Genomic DNA, 18581 nt, shown 5'->3' on the forward strand with positions numbered 1-18581 from the left:
GAGTAATTATTCATTCTTCCATTTCATTTATTCTATTTTCATGGCTCTTCCCAGAACTTTTTAGCTCTCTATTGATGCTTTAAAATCTTGTTCATTATAGTATGTGAATTAGTATAATTCACATTAGTATAATTAGTTCCCTGGTATTGTGTTATCAATAGCTCTTTTAAGGTTTTTATAGTTGTTTCTGATTTTATTTTGGTTGCCATTTGTTTGTTTAACTGTCTTCCAGTCTTTAATTCTAAGTCTGTGCTAGTCTTTGTTGGCAAGGTGATTTTCTTGTAACAACAGAAAGCTGGGTTTTATTATCCCTTATTATCAGGGAAATGCAAATCAAAACCACATTGAGATACTACCTTACACCAGTAAGAATTGCACATATCAAAAAAACTAGCAACAACAAATGTTGGCAAGGATGTAGTGAAAAAGGAACTCTCCTACAGTGCTGGTGGGAGTGCAAACTGGTCCAACCACTATGGAAAGCTGTCTGGAGGTTCCTCAGTCTACTAAAAATGGAGCTACCATATGACCTGGCAATTCAACTCCTAGGAATCTACCCAAAGGACACAAAAACACTGATCCAAAAGAACACCTGTACCCCTATTTTTATTGCAGCACCATTTATAATAGGCATACCTGGAAACAACCCAAATGCCCAAAAATATATGACTGGATCAGGAAGATGTGGTATATATACACAATGGAATATTATTCAGCAATCAAAAAAGATAAACTCATGCCATTCACAGCAACGGGGATGGAGCTCAAAGGAATTAAGCTCAGTGAAATAAGCCAGAAAGAAAAAGAAAAATATCAGATGGTGGGTCTCCCTGGTGGCACGAGGGGTTAAGACGCAACCTATGAAGCAGTCTGCAGCCTCTGTAGCATGAGTTCGATCCCCGGCCAGCCAGGGAATAACCCACATGGTTCAACAGACCTCTCTTGACTTGCCCGCTGCTCCCCTCAGCAGTGTACTTCGGCCAATCTGCCTGTTCTGTTCCCCGCTGTCTCTGGTGAATCCTCCCACCCGCAACGCCTCTGGCCTGTGCCCCAGCTCTTGTAGGCATAAATAAATAAATCTTTAAAAAAAAAAGATCGGATGCTTTCACTTACAGCAGGAATATGGGGAAACCAAATAAGACATCAGTGTAAAAAAACAGTAACAGTACAAAACACAACAAAGCAAAAAGACAATTATAAATCAGAGACATACTGCAGGGAACGGGGAGGGAGCAGGATCAGAGGAAGGAAGGGAGGGAGGAGCATAGGGGACTGAGGTGATGGTGCACGGGTGCATTGGTAAAGGAAATTTTATGGGGACTACACCTGAGGGGGTGGGGGGAAGCAAATATTGTTTAAAAATGAATAATGATGTAAAAAATAACAAAATTACTAAAAAATAAAAAGTTGGGTTTTGTTTTGAAATCCATTCAACCACTTTACATTTTTTGGTGAATCCAGGCCATTTATGTTTAAGGTGTCTATCAAGACATAAGTGCTTATCCCATTTTTGTTTATTTATTTTTTTTAGGATTTGCCACTATGTTTTAAGAGCCATTTCATTGTCTTATATGTTTCCTCTATTACTATTTGAGGATTCTACTGTTATTAGCATATTTTTGTGACTCATTGGACATTCAGGTGTCTGGGTGTGTTTTCCTTTTAATAATGGTGGCTTTTTTGTGCATAAGCTTTTTAGTTTGATGTAGTTCCTTTTATGTACTTCTACTTTGGTTTTCTTTGCTTTAAGAGTTGAGCCCCCAAATACATCACAGAGGTCAATATCATGGAATATTTTGTCTGTTTTCTTCTGTTTTATGGTTTCAGGTCTTACATCTAAGTCTTAATCAACTTTGAGTTAATTTTTTGTATATGGCGTGAGATAGCATTCTTGTTCCATTCTTTTGCATGTGACTGTCCTGTTTTTCCATCACCAATTTTTGGGATACTCCTTCTTCTAGTGTATACTAGTAGTTTCTTTGTTGTAAATTAACTGTCCATAAGCATGGGTTTATTTCTGGTCTCTCAATTCTATTCCATTGGTTTATGTGTCCATTTTTATTCCAATGCCATACTGTTTTTGATTACTATAACTTTGTAGTATAGTTTGAAGTCCAGGAATGTGACATCTCTAATTCTTCCTCCTTTTAGTCAGGATTGTTTTGACTGTGTGGGTTCTGCATGAATACAGTATCATTCTATTTTTTAAAAAAAGGTCAAGACTTTTATAGGTATTGCATTGAATGTGTGTACTGCTTTGTTTAAGATGGCCATTTTAAGATGATTCTTGAGATCTATGAATGGGGAATATCATTCTATTTCTTCAGTCTTCTATTTCTTTTAACAATATTTTGCCATTTTCATTGTACAGGTTCTTCAGCTCTTCTGTTTAGTCCTAATTACTTAATATTTTTGGATGTGATTGTTGTTTACTTACATGAACACAATTGATTTTTGTAGATTGATTTTTGTACCCTGCCACTTTCTTGTACTGATTTGTTGTTTCTAATGGTTTTTTAGTAGAGTCCTTTGTGTATTCCACGTGTATTACCAAGCCATTTGCAAATAGTGATAGTTTTAATTCTTCTTTTCCAATTTGGATTCCTTTTATATCTTTTTTTTGCCTGATTGCTCTAGCTGGGACTTCCAATGCTATGAATAGAGTGGTAAAAGTATTTTTGTTTTATACTTAAATCTTTGAGGAAAAACTCCCATTTTCACCACTGAAAATGATGTTAACTAATGGCCTTGTCATATTAACTTTTACTATGCTTAGATATGTCCCTTTTGCTACCTTGTTTTTGAGGCTTTTTATCATAAATGGATGTTGAATCTTATCAAATGCTTTCTCTGCATTTTTTGGATATAATCACATGGTATTTACCTATCCTTTTGATTTAGAGTTTTTGTATTGTGGGAGACCTTTGATTTCTGTTTCAGTTTCCTTGCTTGTAAGTGGTCTGTTCAGGTTTTCAATTTTTTCTAATTCAATCTCAGAAGGTCATATATCTCTAAGAATTGTTCATGTCTAGGTTATTCAGTATTTACAGTAGTCACTTATGATACTCTGTATATCTGAGATGTTATTTACTTCTTTTTAAAATTTCTGATTCTATTCATTAGATTTCCCTTTTCTTTTTCTTTGTGAGCCTAGCTAGAATTTTTTTCTCTTTTATTTCTTAACTGAACCAATTTTTGATTTCTTTGATCTTTTGGACTGTCTTCATCTATTTATTTCTATTATTTCCTTCTTTCTATTCATTCTTGGTTGGTTTGTTCTCCTCTTCTAGTTCCTTAAGATTTAATTTATTTGAGCTCTTATTTCCTTATGTGGACCTACCTATATTGTATATATTTCTCTCTTAGTACTGCTTTTGCCATGTTGCATGTCTTCATTTTTTATTTTCTCCCCTTATTTTTTAAAATTTCTTCTTTGAGACCCTTATTAACACAACACTCAGTAGTGTGTTGCTGAATTTCCATATATTAGAGGTTTTCTATTTCCTTTTTGTGGTTGTCTAGTTTGATGTTCCTGTGAACAGAGAAGATACTTGACCTGATTTCAATCTTAATGAGTTTTTTGACACATTTTGTTAATTGGTCTATCCTTGAGAATATCCCATGTACACTTGAGAAGAATGTGTACTATTTTTTTGGGGGGTGGGGTGGGCACAAGGTGCTGTGCCCTATAAATGTTAAGCCCATGTGGTCTAATTCCTCATTTAAGACTATTGTTTCCTTGTTGCTTTTCTTCCTGATTGGTCTGTCCACTGATGACAGTGGGATGTTAAGGTCCCCTACAACTATTGTGTTGTTGCCGTGTCTGTTTTCAGTTTGTCATATAGTTCAGTGCTCCTTCATATAGTGCACATGTTATGTATCCCTGATGTACTATTCCTTTAATCATTATAATTACATAATGATTGTCACTGACTCTTGTTTTTTCAGCTGGGAGTCTATTTTATCTGCTATTAATTATGGCTGCCCCTGCCTTTGATCCCAGTTTGTTTCTTTCAGTTAGCACTTAAAGTCACACTCTTGTTAAAGGCTTATCACACTGGGAACTATGTCTCTACAGATAGCTCTTACCACCTGTAAGTGGGGGTATATTCAAGTACTGCAATTGAACAAGCAACTCAATTTCAGTTGCGAAGTTTGCTCCAGTCTGCCCTTTAAATGAAATATGGGAAAAACAGCTGATAAAGGGGGTCTGGTTATGAAGGGAGTTGCAATCCAGTAAAGGAGCTACATGCATACAACATGAAGAGTAAATGTCCTAGAGATGTAGAGGGCTAGGGATTATGATCAAATATACATGGGAATAAGGGGAAATGGGAGCAAAAAAGTAATTCTGGAGAATTTGGAGAGGAAATTGTATTCCAAATACAGAAAACACTAGAACAAAAAAAGTCCAAAGCAAGTAAAAAGATATTTGGCTTATGACAAAGAGAGCTATGACATTTGGCTTATGACAAAAAAATCAAGTTACAAAAGAAAAGGACTACAGTATTAACTTACTAAACAAATACTATTATTTACCAGGAACTATTCTAGGCTTTGTATTAAAACAAAAACAAAAATGACAAAAATCCCCGTTATGGGGAGCCCATGTTCCACTATATTGTCAGAAAATAAGCAAGTGATGTATATCATATGCTAAATGATGATAGGTAATACTGAAAAAAAAAAAAGAAAAAAAATAAGGCATAGCAAATATGCTTAGCAGAGAACAGTCTACATTAAACAAAAAGGCCAAGCCTCATAAAGAAAATATTTGACCAAATACATACTCAGGGTAGATGTGGGTTATTGATATCAGGGAGAAAAGTGTTCCAGGCAGAGGACAGTCATTGCAAAGGTCACGAGAGGGAAAGCAGACTCATGCCTGGGGTGGAGTGAGCAAGGGGAAATGGAAGACAAATTTTGGGAGCAGTAAAAGTGAGGCTTGGCTTTCAGGTCAAAAAAGCTATTGTAAAGAGTTTGTACTTTTTTGCTTTTAAAGCTTTATAAGCTAAGAAGCCAGCTTGAGTTTAAAGATAGAAATTACTTAGTCACTGGGTGCTGTGTTAAAAATTGACTCAAGGGTGGGAGTAGAGAACAGGGTGGTTTAAAGACCAGTTTGGATGCTACTGCAATAATCATCTAGGAGTGTGTGTGTGTGTGTGTGTGTATATATGTGTGTGTGTGTGTATATATATATATATATATACACACACACACACACACACACTGATTTAGCCCAGGATAATGATGTTTGGGAGGGTGTAAAGCAGTTGTAGTTTGAAGACAGAGCTGATGGGATTTCACTTATTGGCTATGGTATGTAAGAGGAGGCACTGATGATGGCAAGGTTTGTTATAAACAACTGAAAGGGACAGTTAGTTACAGACAACTGCAGGACAGGAAGATGTGAGACAAACTCCAGGTTGGGCTTTCAGACTATTCTAGCGTTGGTATGTAAATTTAAGAGATGGTCTAAAAAAATAGGTGAGATTAAGAGAGAGAAGTATAAGAAAAAGAGACCTGGTATACACCAAGGTTGGAAAGATGGGGAAGACCTATCAAAGGATACAGAACAGCAGTTACCAGTAAAGTAGAAGGAAAAACAGGATGCTGGCTCTGGAAACCAAGTGAGGAAAGTCTGTCAAGAAGGGGATCAACCATCGGCTGCTACCGAAAGACGCAGATAAGGACTCAGAATAGACAGATATCTGGGGACCTTGACAAGAGCATTCTGGAGATGTGGTGGGGCGGTAGCCTAAGAATGGGTTCAGGTGAGAAGAAGAATAGGTAGAGTTGGAAGTTTGGCTGTGAAGGGAGTACCGAAAATGGGTAGTAAGCTGAAGAAGGTGATGGGTGTCAATTTCTTTTTAAAAAGAAATCATAGGAGGCTGATGGAAACAACACAGGAGGAGGATTGCTGAATAAGTGAAGAGGAAGAGGTTGAGTACATTAAGTAGTTGGGCTGTATTAGGAGTGTGAAGGATTCACCGACAGTAATAGGGAAGGAGGCTAGAGTACAGGAGGTAGATGAGTGCTACTTGTTGGGTTTAGGACATTTTGTGTATTTGGAAGAGTAAGTTTGGGAGTGATCATCAGGATGAAAGCTGGAGAGCTGGCTGAGGCCTAACAAAGTGAAATCAACAGAGTGGTTTTGAGAAAATGTTCCTAAAGAGTGCAACATCCACTTACATCTCATGTCACAGCGAACTAACTTGACAGGATTTAGCTTAGTTTGTTTACAAAATGGAAGGAGTCGCATACCCCCCATCATGACTCATATGATATCCCTTTACTCCACCCATCTTCTGAATCTGAGCCGTGAAATTCCCACCTTGTTCACCACACCAAAAAAAAAAAAAAAAAAAAAAGGCACACTCAAGCTTTGTCTGCTTTATTTCACTACATGAAGTTAAGCAATAAGGCAAAACAGTAACCTGTCATTCATAAAGATAAAGGAATGCCTCTCATTCTCACAGGGGTCAAAGGATTTTTCTTTACAAATATGCACGACGCTACCTCATTATGCCTATAAGCACTTTGAACAAAAAACTTTGGTAGGTTAATCAAATCACAAATCCAAATTAACTTAGCTTTAAGTTTCCAAAATTGTAGTTTCAAGTGCTAATGACATCGAATTCTCCTGCAGTGGTGCACAACTACTAGGCATTAAAAATCTTACACCTAATTTAATATAAAAAAGTAACAAATAAAATTCCAAACTCACCAGCTGCAGGTGTTAAACCATTTCTTCTAGCACACAGAACATAAGCTTGCACTGAAAACTATCTCAAGGAAACATTAAACCAGGGGCTCTGCTATTCTGCAATTTGGCTTCTTAAGAAAAAAAACTCCTATGATCAGAAGTGTCTGTTTTTGTATCACATGGGGCTGATGAGACCCATCACGTCAACATTATTACTTTTGGGAACAAATAACAGTGATATGCCGTAAGTGCACGGCCAACAATGGTGTACAGTCTATGCAAAGGTGTAGACATCTAAAGCTAGTCTCTATTTAGAGGCCCAATCCTTCCACTGGCCAATAGTGAACAGTGGTTTCACAGCAGGCTCTAGTAGGTCAGGAAATAAAAATGAACTTGACACTCTGTGGGGTCACAAAAATTAAACTATTTCTATAGTCTGTAAATTTGTCATTATATAACCCCTGTCCCACCACCCCAACTCCTAAGAGGCTAAACCTTATTACTGCCATAATAGTAGAGATAGGATTTTTTTCCCTTACATTGAAGCAAATATATTAATCTGTGGAATATTGTTTCATAAAACTGGCCTGACCTTAAACGTACAATTTAGTGTCTTTCAAAGGCTTTCTATTTATTTTTATCCTCTCAGTGGAGCTGAGAAGTTACTATGTCCTATCTGTATTCTAGATCATTATATATCTTTCTTTTTAAAAGTAAAGACTTCAACTTAAAAAACAATCAGGGTAAAAAGAAAATTTTTTCCCCAAAAGTATGTTGGCCACTTGCTAATAGTTCACTAACAAAAAATGTCACACAACTTGTCTACTTTGTGAAGTCTCACTTAGAAACTATCATAGAAATTAAGGTGAGTAACCCCACACCAGGATGCCAGGCGAAAACAGCATGTGTGCTGTTAGGCAAGTGTTCTGAGCGATTTGCTGAATTATTTATGGTTTACAATCAAAATGGTCTTGTTCAATATACCATATGATAAGTCTTAAACACAGGAACATAGTATTTTTCTTAGCATCTAGTTTTGGATTTAAGAGATGAAAAGTTGTAATTTCCCTTTCAAATCAGTGGAAAGAACATTAATTCAGATCATGCTAAAAATCCAACCTTTAAATATTTTCTGTATGCCAGAAGTGAACTTGTCCATCAAGGATTCTTTGGGCTCTTTCCCAACCCCAAATACTCAGAGCAATTTACTGAGTTAAAGAGACAGAGTAGAGATGAGAGGCCACAGAGAGTAAAACACAAAGGCTGCCTCCCCATGGCCAAGTTAACTATGACAAGATTTACAAAGAATGGAATTTGCCACCCCCTTGACAGGATGTAATTGCCTACTTCTTAAATTCTTCCTAACTAGCTCCACATTCTACTGGGAAAGATTTTTTTTTTAACTGATAGGTTAAAAAAAAATATGGATTAATATTTTGTATTCATTTGGCAGAGGACACATGAAGTGCCTTAAGAATGTCACAGGTTTTCCCAATCACCACAAAACTAAAGATCTTAGTTTTTGATCAAATGGAAACCCATGGAAAGATGGAAGCCATGGTGGCAAGTGAAGGGTAGTTTTGACAATGCGGCTGTATCTCATGGACTGCAAAAACCAGTGGGTGCACCGACAGGGCATGAACAGCAGGCCCCTCTTTCATTAACATTTAAAGTTTTATCTGTGAAATTGTGATTTTTTTTTTTAGTGAGATCAGACTGGGAGATAGTACGGAAAGTTTCTCGGGTGGCAAATCAAAGGCCACTCCAAAGAACAGCCATCCTCTATCTTGGGATGGGATTATGCTGTGGTTATTCAACGTGCAGGGTTCAGTGAGGGAGACACAGATTTACTCGTTAACAGCAGTGAGAGCAAGGGGATTGGCGGTTATACCCTGTGTCCCCAGTGCCGGCCTATGCTCACACCCCTTATAGGAACAGGATTCAGTAGTGCATGGGTACATCATTATAAACAAGGCCTAGTGAAGTAGAGGTGTCCACATTTTAACGTGGGTGGTAGTGATACTGTCCTTTGGGGTCTGGCTGCCAGTGATACCTCTTAAGGAAGAAGTGGGCCCAAGCTGAGTTCCACGTGCTGGGTGAGCCAGATGACTTCGGCGCTCTGGTCACCTTCTTCAGTGGGGCGGACGGATGTCACGTTTTTAAAATCATGTTTCATCTTAAAGCACACGGTCACTTCACCCTCCTCACGTTGTGGGGTCACTTTGATGAAAATACCCACTTTGTTGGCTTTTCTGAAGGCTATAACACTATGAAGGAAATAAGCACGACATTAGACAGCACTCAAGTCAGCCAAACCACTAAGACATACTGTCGTTTTGTGGCCCAACAGGAAAACTCATGACAAGATATGACCTCCACCTTGCTTATCAGCAACGAAAGAGTTCCTCAGCAAAATGCTGCTCTCTTACTTTTTTAATATTAAAAAGTAAAATATATAGTTATAAAATTTAAATGGAAAAATATAAGTCTTTCTCCATATTTTCTCTTTCAGCACACAGAGAAAAACTGTACATAATTTGGTTCTTAACCTACCACGTATTTTATGGAGTTTAGTTCTACTTTTCTACTTTTATCCACACAAAAGGGACACACTATTTAATAACTTGCTTTTCCCCACTGTTTATCACAAACACATTCCATATTGCAGATATGCTCTGCATTCTATTTTAACAGAACTCTATTATCTATTTACCACTGGCATACACTGAGATAATGGCCAGTTTTCCGGTTATAAACAATGGTGTCTCCAACATCATTTTACACTTATCTTTGTGTACATGCGGTAATATTTCTATCAGGTAGAGACTGAATCTAACTCAGAGCTTTAATGAGATTTTTGGAATACCACAAATCAGTGTGCATTTTGTAAGTTACTTAGTAAAATTTGGGGGAGAGAAAAATCTCTTTAAAAATCTCTTTGAGGTTTCCGTTTCAGTTTTCTGACATGTACTTGAAGTTTGTGATGTAATAACTTAGTTTCAAAAAGTAAAAGAGCAATGAAATAAGCTGAATTTCCAAATGATACTCATTTACTCTAAGAAGTTACCAGAATGAAACATTTACATAGTTACATAGTACTATTCAGTACTAATTTCTAGGTATCTGAAAAGTTTATACAGCACAATGATGTGAAATATAATTGATTGAAGTAATTGGCCTGGAATTTGGTATCTCAGATGATTTTTCCAAAAGTTTTCCTTGGTGGAACATATTTCTGTACCCTATCAAGTAATTTAAGGATTTACATAGGCAAAGATTACAGAGAATACATTTTACATTGTGCTAATTTAACACATTTGTACCATAACAAAAGTCATGATTTGTATCAGACTGGAAATAAATCACTTAAAAATAGTAAAAAGGAAAAAGTTTTTCCAGCTTAAAGTTTACAGGCAACCACTGATGTCTGGGAAGTTTAAAAAAAAAAAAAAAATCCAATCTCTGAAGCTCACTTAGACCTGCTAAAGAGGCTCTCTGGGGTGGGGCATGCGCCTCTACAGAAAAACAAACAAAAAAACACTTGCCCCGGGGCTTTCTGGTAGCTGGATTTTGGTAATAGCTGCACTATTTCACACTTTCCTCCCCAACCCATTCCATGTTATTTTTTCTTTCTAATCTTACTGAGGGAGCTCTGATCATTCTGTTACAAAACCTGAAATGCTCCCTTTGCTACCGTTTTTCAGCTCCAAGCCCACAGTCTGTCTCCCGCTCCCTACACAGGATTCTGCTAATCACATTTCTGTGTGGCAGGCTGGCTTCCTGCAGGTTCCCTTCCCAGGGGCACGGGAGGATAGTGGCTTACAAGAGGGAGGGGTCTGCTCCTCTCTGGGAGCTTCCCATTTCCTGGTGGTTCCAGTAGGCAAACACCCCCGCCCCTTTCGGGCCAAAGTATTTCTTCACCCAGGAAGGGGCACTATCCAGTTGTAGCTTTCCAACTCTTGCATATGCAGCTTCACCCTGCCTCTCCTCTGGGGCCGCCTGAGATGCCAACACTGGTTAGGAAATGTGTCCTCCCCATTAAGAGGTCTGACTCTTAATTTTAGTAATTCTAACTATGCTTCTGTTTTCTCAGCCCTAGGGATGGTAGCTGCTTCATAAACTTACTATTTCTGGGATATTTCGGAGTTTTTTTTTTTTTTTTTTAATCTTTGAAGTTACTCAGTTAGCATTTCTTTATAGGAAATTCTCTATTCAAATAACCGGATGTAATTTCTGTTTTTATACTGAAACCTAATTAATCTAGAGAAATGTTTTTATTTCTCAATTATTAGGTATAAGAAAGGAAAGTCAATTAGTGACTCAGGGGAGAGGCACATAAATCCATGATGAATCTGTAGGGACAGAATATTTTATCCTGTCCACAGTTAAAAATCATGCACTGAAAATTTATTATTAATAAGGGAAAATATATTTAAATGAAAAACACATTGAAAAAACTGTGCTTATAGAGAGATCCCAGAGATGAAACAAATATATAGAAGGACAAACAACAAAACGTTCATGGTGCTTCTCTCTGGCAGTGGGATTTTATTTCATTCTTTGTGACTTTGTATATATTCTATGGTCATTATTTTTGTGTAGGAAGAAATAAATTATTTTAAAAAATAGTTAAAAAGGGCCTCCCCGGTGGCGCAGCACTTGAGACTGGGTTGCGAAGCTGCCCGCAGCCTCTGCAGTGCCGGTTCAATCCCCGGCTGCTCCCCGGCCCCCGGAGGAGGGTCCCACATGGCGTGCACACCTCTCCTGCGGCCCGCTGCTCCCCTCAGCAGTGTACTTCTGTCCTTCTGCCTGCTCTGCTCCCCGCTCTGGCTCTGGTGAATTCTCTCACTCTCCCGCGCATCTGACTGTACCCAGTGCTTGTATAAATAAAAATAAATAAATCTTTAAAAAAAAAAAAGTTAAAAAATTGGGACATAAAAGTGAGCCTCCTTTGCCAGTCATCTGGGGACACAAGAGATCACTCACTCAGGATCGTCCTGAAAGTCCTGGGGTTCTGCCAATTCATCATACTCTGCTGCTGCATCCTTGCCAGCTAGGACCAGCTCTTTGGGAGGCACCACCACCTGGAGAGTGACACAGAAGGAATCACGGCCTCAGGGGACACTTATTCAAGGGAACACCTCAGAGTGTTACACTGACCATGACAGACAGAAGCAAGCAGCAAATTTCAAGAAACACACAGCATTATTTCACTTATACAAACTTCAGGAATACAGAATTCCTAGTAAAAGTACAAGAAATTTAAAGGAATAATGGGGTTCAGTGAGTGCTTACTTCACTTGGGCTGCATTGGGAAATTCAATGGGGACATGGGGGCTTCAATTATATCTTTAATGTTTTATTACTTAAGGGCTCAGGGTACATGGGCGTTTGCTATATTGTTTATAAGTTTTAACATATATGAAACAGTTCATCACTCTTAAAAAAAAATATAAAGGAGATACATTGGTTCCAACAATGTTGTATCATGCTGAATTATGAGTTAGTAATATGAAGAGAGGTATGGGCAAGTGTATCACGGAAGTGGGGATAGAATGAGACACTGTAGATAAAATGTATATTAACTCTCCAGAACGAAACATCACAACCCACTGAAGCTTCTTGATTGAAAACAATTACTAAGTAGATTGTAGAATGCTAGATTTGGGGATCTGGGGGAAGATCATCCTGAAGAATGGACAGAGGTGAGGTCATTGGGGAGCTCTCAAGGAAAACACTTCATCCCAAAGTCCAAGGGATGCCATAATAAAAAATATATTTCAAAAGATCATTCTGGTGGTAAGATAGAAGATGGGCTGGAACAAAGCAGGGTGGACTAAAAAACAACGAGGTCAGTTAGTTAAAAGTCACAGACTAAAAAAGAAATGACGAGACCTTCAAACAGGACAGTAGCAGTGTGTCTGTAGATTAAGTGAAAAACACAGAGGAGATGGAATCAAAGGAACTTGATGACTGTTTAGATGTGGAATAGAGTCCATTAAGCCAACAAATTAGCCACTCCAGGAAGTCAGCCAGTCAGGATGAGGCAAAATGCTCCTACCTTTGCAGTGCTATTGATATCATCAGCGTCCCCCTCCTCACACTCCAACAGTGTCACATGGGTGAGGCTCTCCACTGGATTTGTGAGAGTCAGGAGGACCTGGCTCTCCTGGTGAAAAGGAAAAGCATCTCTCAGACATGTCCCACTACTGCCACCTAGGACCACTTTATTAGCACTTACACCAAATACTTCAAAACCATCAGCTTACCTCCTCCCTACCATTACTCCTGAGCACCTATAACTATCATTAAATTCTCAAAGTGCTCACTGAGTCCTACTCTAGTATTTTTATGGGATATACACTCCCTAGAATTGCTATCTCACTGAGGAAATGAGACAAAGTCCATAGAAAGGTCCAGTTACTGGATTGAGATATTCTGAGGAATGTATATTATTTAAATGTAAATATCGACTGCTTCAAGTTTATAACTCCTGTCTCAACCAGGCTGCACTTAAGAACTAGAAAATAGGAAGTCTTCATAAGTGTATGAGAGCCACAGACTAACCATATGTAGTAACAGATCAAGACTACAAAAGACTAGAGTATTCCTGAACAATAATTTGTCCTTGCTTGATATTTTCTTGAGATTAGCAAGAAATCCTTAAAAATGAATAGGGACTATGTAAATGTCTTCATGAACAGCACAAAAAGGAAGAACTTAAGAGGCTGTTGTAGAACATTCTTTAATATATGTGCATGCATGTGTGTGTATGCGTGTGCAGGGCATAAATAAAGACCCCCAATCAAAGGGCTGTGGTAAAGAAGAAATCTAATTGATTCCTGATTATTTGACATTTAGGTACATGGGATGGTAGAGAATCTCCTGAATGGAGAAGACTTGAGATGCCTCTCCTTCCCCGCTTACCTATGACTCCACCTTTATATAATGGACACACTGTGCTGCACACATTTCAAAGACGCTATTATCAAGAATTCCAGTTTAAAGAAATTTAAAATCTCAGTTCCTTTATTATTCCAAACTGTCTTCATTTCTATCCCTTGCTCATTGTAGCCCATGCCAAATATACATGCCACTGAACACACACTCACACACATCCTTTCTCCTGTTAAAGACAGTACTAACCTTCATGTGGCGAAGATTAGGAATTGACATGATTCTCACTTCTGGGATGTAATTGCTATACATGAATAAAAAATTTCATTAATATTCAGTGAAATCTGTTAAAATTATTACTATTTTTCTCATCTAGTACAGCAAAGGAAAGATTTCCTTATATTAACTGGAATAGTGAAAGAGCACTGACTGTGTATCTGGCCCTTTTTAGTTCCTTCCCCTAACTCACCAGAACATGTCTCAATCTTTTTGATTGTCAAAGACTTCTTTTTAATTACAGAGTAATCTACAGAATTGAATAAGTATATTTTGATTTAATCAGTTATTTCCCATTATTAGTTTGAAATTCAAATCATTTCAATTTCTTTGTCATTAAAATGTCGCAATACACATCCTTGTTATTTCTAGCTGCTGATGCTTTTGTTTCTACAGAATAGAAAGGTGTATGAAGTTTTCTTGCTCCAAAGACTCTAGCAATTCATAAACCTACCAATAATGTACACAAATATGCTTATTCCTATTCTCAAGAGTACTAGAAGCTATTTATTATTTTTTAACTTTTCCTATCTACTCTCAACATCTGTCCACATATTTACAGGTGATTTGGAATTCCTCTTCTCTAAGCTACCTGGTGAAATCCTTTGCCACCTATCCCATTTCTTATCTTTCCAATTGCTGGAAATCTGAGTACTTTGTAGTTAATTTTTTACAATTCCTCCCCCCACCCCCTTTTTTTTGGCAAAGGTCAAAGCTATTTTTCTTAGTGGCTTCTGGGTTTCCTGTCTCTTTCTGCCTCTCTATCCCACAGTGACAATTTCTATAACTTATTTGACTTATTTCTCTATAACTTTTAGGAGGGGCTCTCTCACCCTGAGGTCAAGATAATATTTTCCTAATCCTTTCTGCTTGATAGTTGATTTTTCATGCACAAAATTCCCATTCAGTGACAAGCCCCAGTGAGTTAACACTAACTTAATCACTACCTCACTCATGGACATATTATTAGAACATAGCTAAATAAAATGAACATTGTTACAGGATACACCTTCAAACTGTTATAATTTTTTACTTTACATAAAAAAATAATTTTCAAACTCAAGTACTTAATAACTTGTGGTGACTCATGATTTCTAATAACCAACATACCACACCACCACAGACCACACCATTATTGTGGCCCTGATGCCATCAAGCACCATTGATTGTATGTTTACACATTTGCCTTAAACTTCATGGTATATAGCAAGATTATTCTGATGTACTTTTTCTGATAAATATATTTCACATTGGAAAAAACAAAGGAACAAAGCCAATCTTAGAATACTCACACAGCAACCATTTGGATTTTGAATTTGATAGATGTTGGATTGAATTCTGGTTTGCTCAAATTATGTTCACACGGCTAAAAAGGAAAAATTGTAATCTGTATCAGGGAAAAGAATACTCTCTGCTGATCTGCATAGTGGCTACATTCAGGAGGGCAGCACTGACTAGAGTTTAGTTTTATTCAGCTACAAGACAAGGCCACATATGCTTTGAAGAATGTGCACTACTGATAACCAAAATTTACAAATGCAGCTATTTTGGACTTCTGGATATAAGCAACCACGGTGCTTCAAAACAACTGAAATAGTAACTAACACAAACTGAGTTCTTACTGTGTGAGCTGAAAAATGTGCTCCTGAGTTTAAGGGGATGTGAGCATTACATTGACTGTCAGGTGGAACAGGTACTACAGTACTGCTTGTCCCCATTTTGCAGATGACAATGGAAAAGGGCACAGGAAGGTAAGCAGTCTGTGCAAACTCACAGAGCCTATTAAGAATTGAAGCTGGGGGCCTCCCTGGTGGCACAAGGGGTTAAGATACAACCTATGAAGCTGTCTGCAGCCATTGCAACACGAGTTCGATCCCGGCCGGCCAAGGAGCAACCCACATGGCGCAGACGACCTCTCCTGACTTGCCCGCTGCTCCCCCAGCAGTGTAATAACAGATATTTGTTTTTTTTTTTTTTCAGTAGTCCAAAAAAAGTACAGTATAAACATACCCATTTCCTGCCCCTTGTTTCTCTCCTCAGAGTCAACCTGTTTCTCCTGTGTTTTCTCAAAGATAGCCTGTGCATGAGAAAGTATATGCATCCATATCTTTTCTTCTTCACAAAAACACAGAAGGGAGCCCTTTGCTTTTTCACTTTATCTTGGAATTCTATACCAGCACACAGAGGTGCCTCTCTATCCCACAGTGACAATTTCTATAACTTTTTTCCCCGTGTCAGACTGTCAATCATCCAAACGTTCACAGGCCAGAACGCTGGACATAGACAAGCCTCTCTTCTCTCTGCCACCTAATGACACACACATGGCACAGCAGCCACATCTGCAACGCCTCTAGGGGCAGTTCTGCAACTTATTTAACCAGACTTATTTAACTTGATTGCTAGTCAATCAGGATGTTTCCATGATTTTGCTACTACAAATGCAGTAGCAATGAGTACTACATGTGAATCATCGCCCTCAGGGTTGCATGCATTTGTTATCTTCAGACACTGCCAAACTGCTGAGTTTTGTTTGCTAATTTGATGAGTATGAAATGGTATCTCACTGCAGTTTTAGTGCACTTCTTCCTGATCTGTGTAAGTTTGAGTACCTTTCCTACCTACTGGGATTTAATTTTCTCTGCCATGACTTGTATGTTAGTATCCACTGAGTATTTTTATACCAGGATATCTTTTCCTTACTGATTTCACAGAAAAGTTCTTTACCCATTCTGGATACTGATACTTTGTTCATTACATAATATACAAATTACATCAGTGTGTGGCTTATCTTTTTCATCTCTTTATCAGTTTTCTTTGGAGTGGTGGTAGAAGTTTTACCGCTAATGTATTCTAATTGATAACTTCTTTATAGTTTGTGTTGATTTGTCTTAATGGAACACATATTACACAAAAGTCTCCCACCTTTCTTTCTGAAAGTTTTCACCTTCGTATTTGCTCTTTTAAGTTTCCAGTGTTCCTAAATTGACTTTTGTGTATGACGTGAGGTAGAGACTCAATTTTTTTTATATAATTATTTAACTGAGAAAAATTTAATGGGTCTTTCTTTCTCTAATGATTTTCAAGGTCATATTTAGTAAATCTTATTTTCTCACAAGCATGAGTCTTGTTTTTGCTTTCTTTATTCCATTAGTCTTTAACAAGTATATATATTTTTTCTTATTTTTTTATATATTACATGTTTTCACTTCTCCTCCTTATACAAAAAGTAGTGTACCTGCCATGCAAATTGCTTTTTTCATTTAAAAATGTCCCATCCTGGAATACTGTTCTAGGTTAAAAGGTAAATAACTAAACAATGCAAATGTGTCATCCTTGATTGGATTATGGTACAGAAACAAAAAGTCACAAATCTACTTTGAGGACAGTTAAAGAATGTGAATATGAAATGAATATTAGGTGATATTAAGACATCATTAAGTTCTGATGTATAGTAATGGTATTGTATTTATGGGGGAAAATGTCCTGTTCTTAGGAGATGCATATGTAAGAATTTATGGGGGAGTATCACTGACTGCAGTATTTTCAAAATAAATAAATGAAATGAAACATGGCCAAAAAAAAAATAAGTAACACGAAAATGTCCAACCCTAGCATATTCTTTTTTTAATAGATTTATAGTACTCATTGTGTGGATATACCACAATCTCTATATGTTTTGGTTTATATGTGTGGAAGTGCAACTTGAAGATAGGGTGCTAGAAGTGAGGTCAATGGGTCAATAGAAAACTGCTTATTTAGTTTTGGCAGACACTAGTATATTAATGGTATACTCATAATTGACATTATTTTAAATATACTTTTATTAATTTATTTTATATTAATATTTACTATTTACTTCATTCATTAATGTTACTCTTCCTTCTGATTTATTTAGACTTACTTTGCTGTTCTTCTGACTTCTTGAACTGGATACTGAGACCACTGATTTCTTAACATTACTTCTTTTCAAATATTTAAATATCTAAGCATAGTCTTAGCTGAATCCTACAAACTCTCCTGTATAGGAATCACTGATTTCTAACTTAGAGTTGTAGTATAGTCAAATAATATGCTGTAATAATTTCATCTTTTTTTTAAATTTAAATTTTATTTTTATATTCCCCATACAATTAAAACCCCCTTATTTTGACCCCAACCCCTCCTTTTCCCGCTCCCCACCCCCCATAAAGTGTCTCTGGTTCATAGTTGTTTGCTGATTTTGATATTTTCTTTCTTATATTCTTTTTCCTGGTCCCTTATTTAAGTTTTCTAGATTCCTGCTATGAGTGAGACCATAATTTCATCTTTTTAAAAGATGATCCAACATGTAGTTACTTTTTATAAGTGTTCTGTGCGTACTTGAAAATATATTTGCAGACTGGGTAGTTTTCTATACATGCCATTCAGTCATGTATGCTAATCTGTATTGTTCTATACATGCCATTAAGTCATGTTCAAATAGTCTACATTGTTATTTGAAAATGTTACTTAGTGCATATAATCAATTCAACCGGGTCATGATCTATATTTAACACTTTCTGGAATTGATTTGCTAATTTTGTTGAGGACTTTGCATCCATGTTCATGAGTTTTCTTGTAATGTCTGTCTGGTTTTGTCATTAGGGGAATACTGGATACTGTTAAGGTAAAATGAGTTAGAAATATTCTTACCTCTGCTTCCTTCTATTTTCTGAAATTTTGT

At 37.2% G+C, this 18581-nt stretch overlaps 1 protein-coding gene across 2 annotated transcripts in view; it reads right to left on the reverse strand.

Moving 5' to 3' along the window:
- Positions 1-8721: 8721 nt before the first annotated feature.
- Positions 8722-18581, reverse strand: part of DCTN4 (dynactin subunit 4) — a gene marked incomplete at its 5' end in the record, with an annotated part of 33129 nt that continues 23269 nt past the window's right edge. For both annotated transcript variants that reach the window (XM_084252031.1, XM_084252030.1), the window contains 5 exons: positions 8722-8973; positions 11693-11790; positions 12768-12875; positions 13853-13907; positions 15172-15245. In XM_084252031.1, coding sequence (XP_084108157.1) covers positions 8763-8973; positions 11693-11790; positions 12768-12875; positions 13853-13907; positions 15172-15245 — 546 coding nt within the window. In that variant the 3' untranslated portion in view covers positions 8722-8762. The remainder of the gene's footprint in view (positions 8974-11692; positions 11791-12767; positions 12876-13852; positions 13908-15171; positions 15246-18581) is intronic.

Source organism: Talpa europaea, assembly GCF_964194135.1.
Source record: "Talpa europaea genome assembly, chromosome: 13".
Taxonomy (NCBI): domain Eukaryota; kingdom Metazoa; phylum Chordata; class Mammalia; order Eulipotyphla; family Talpidae; genus Talpa; species Talpa europaea.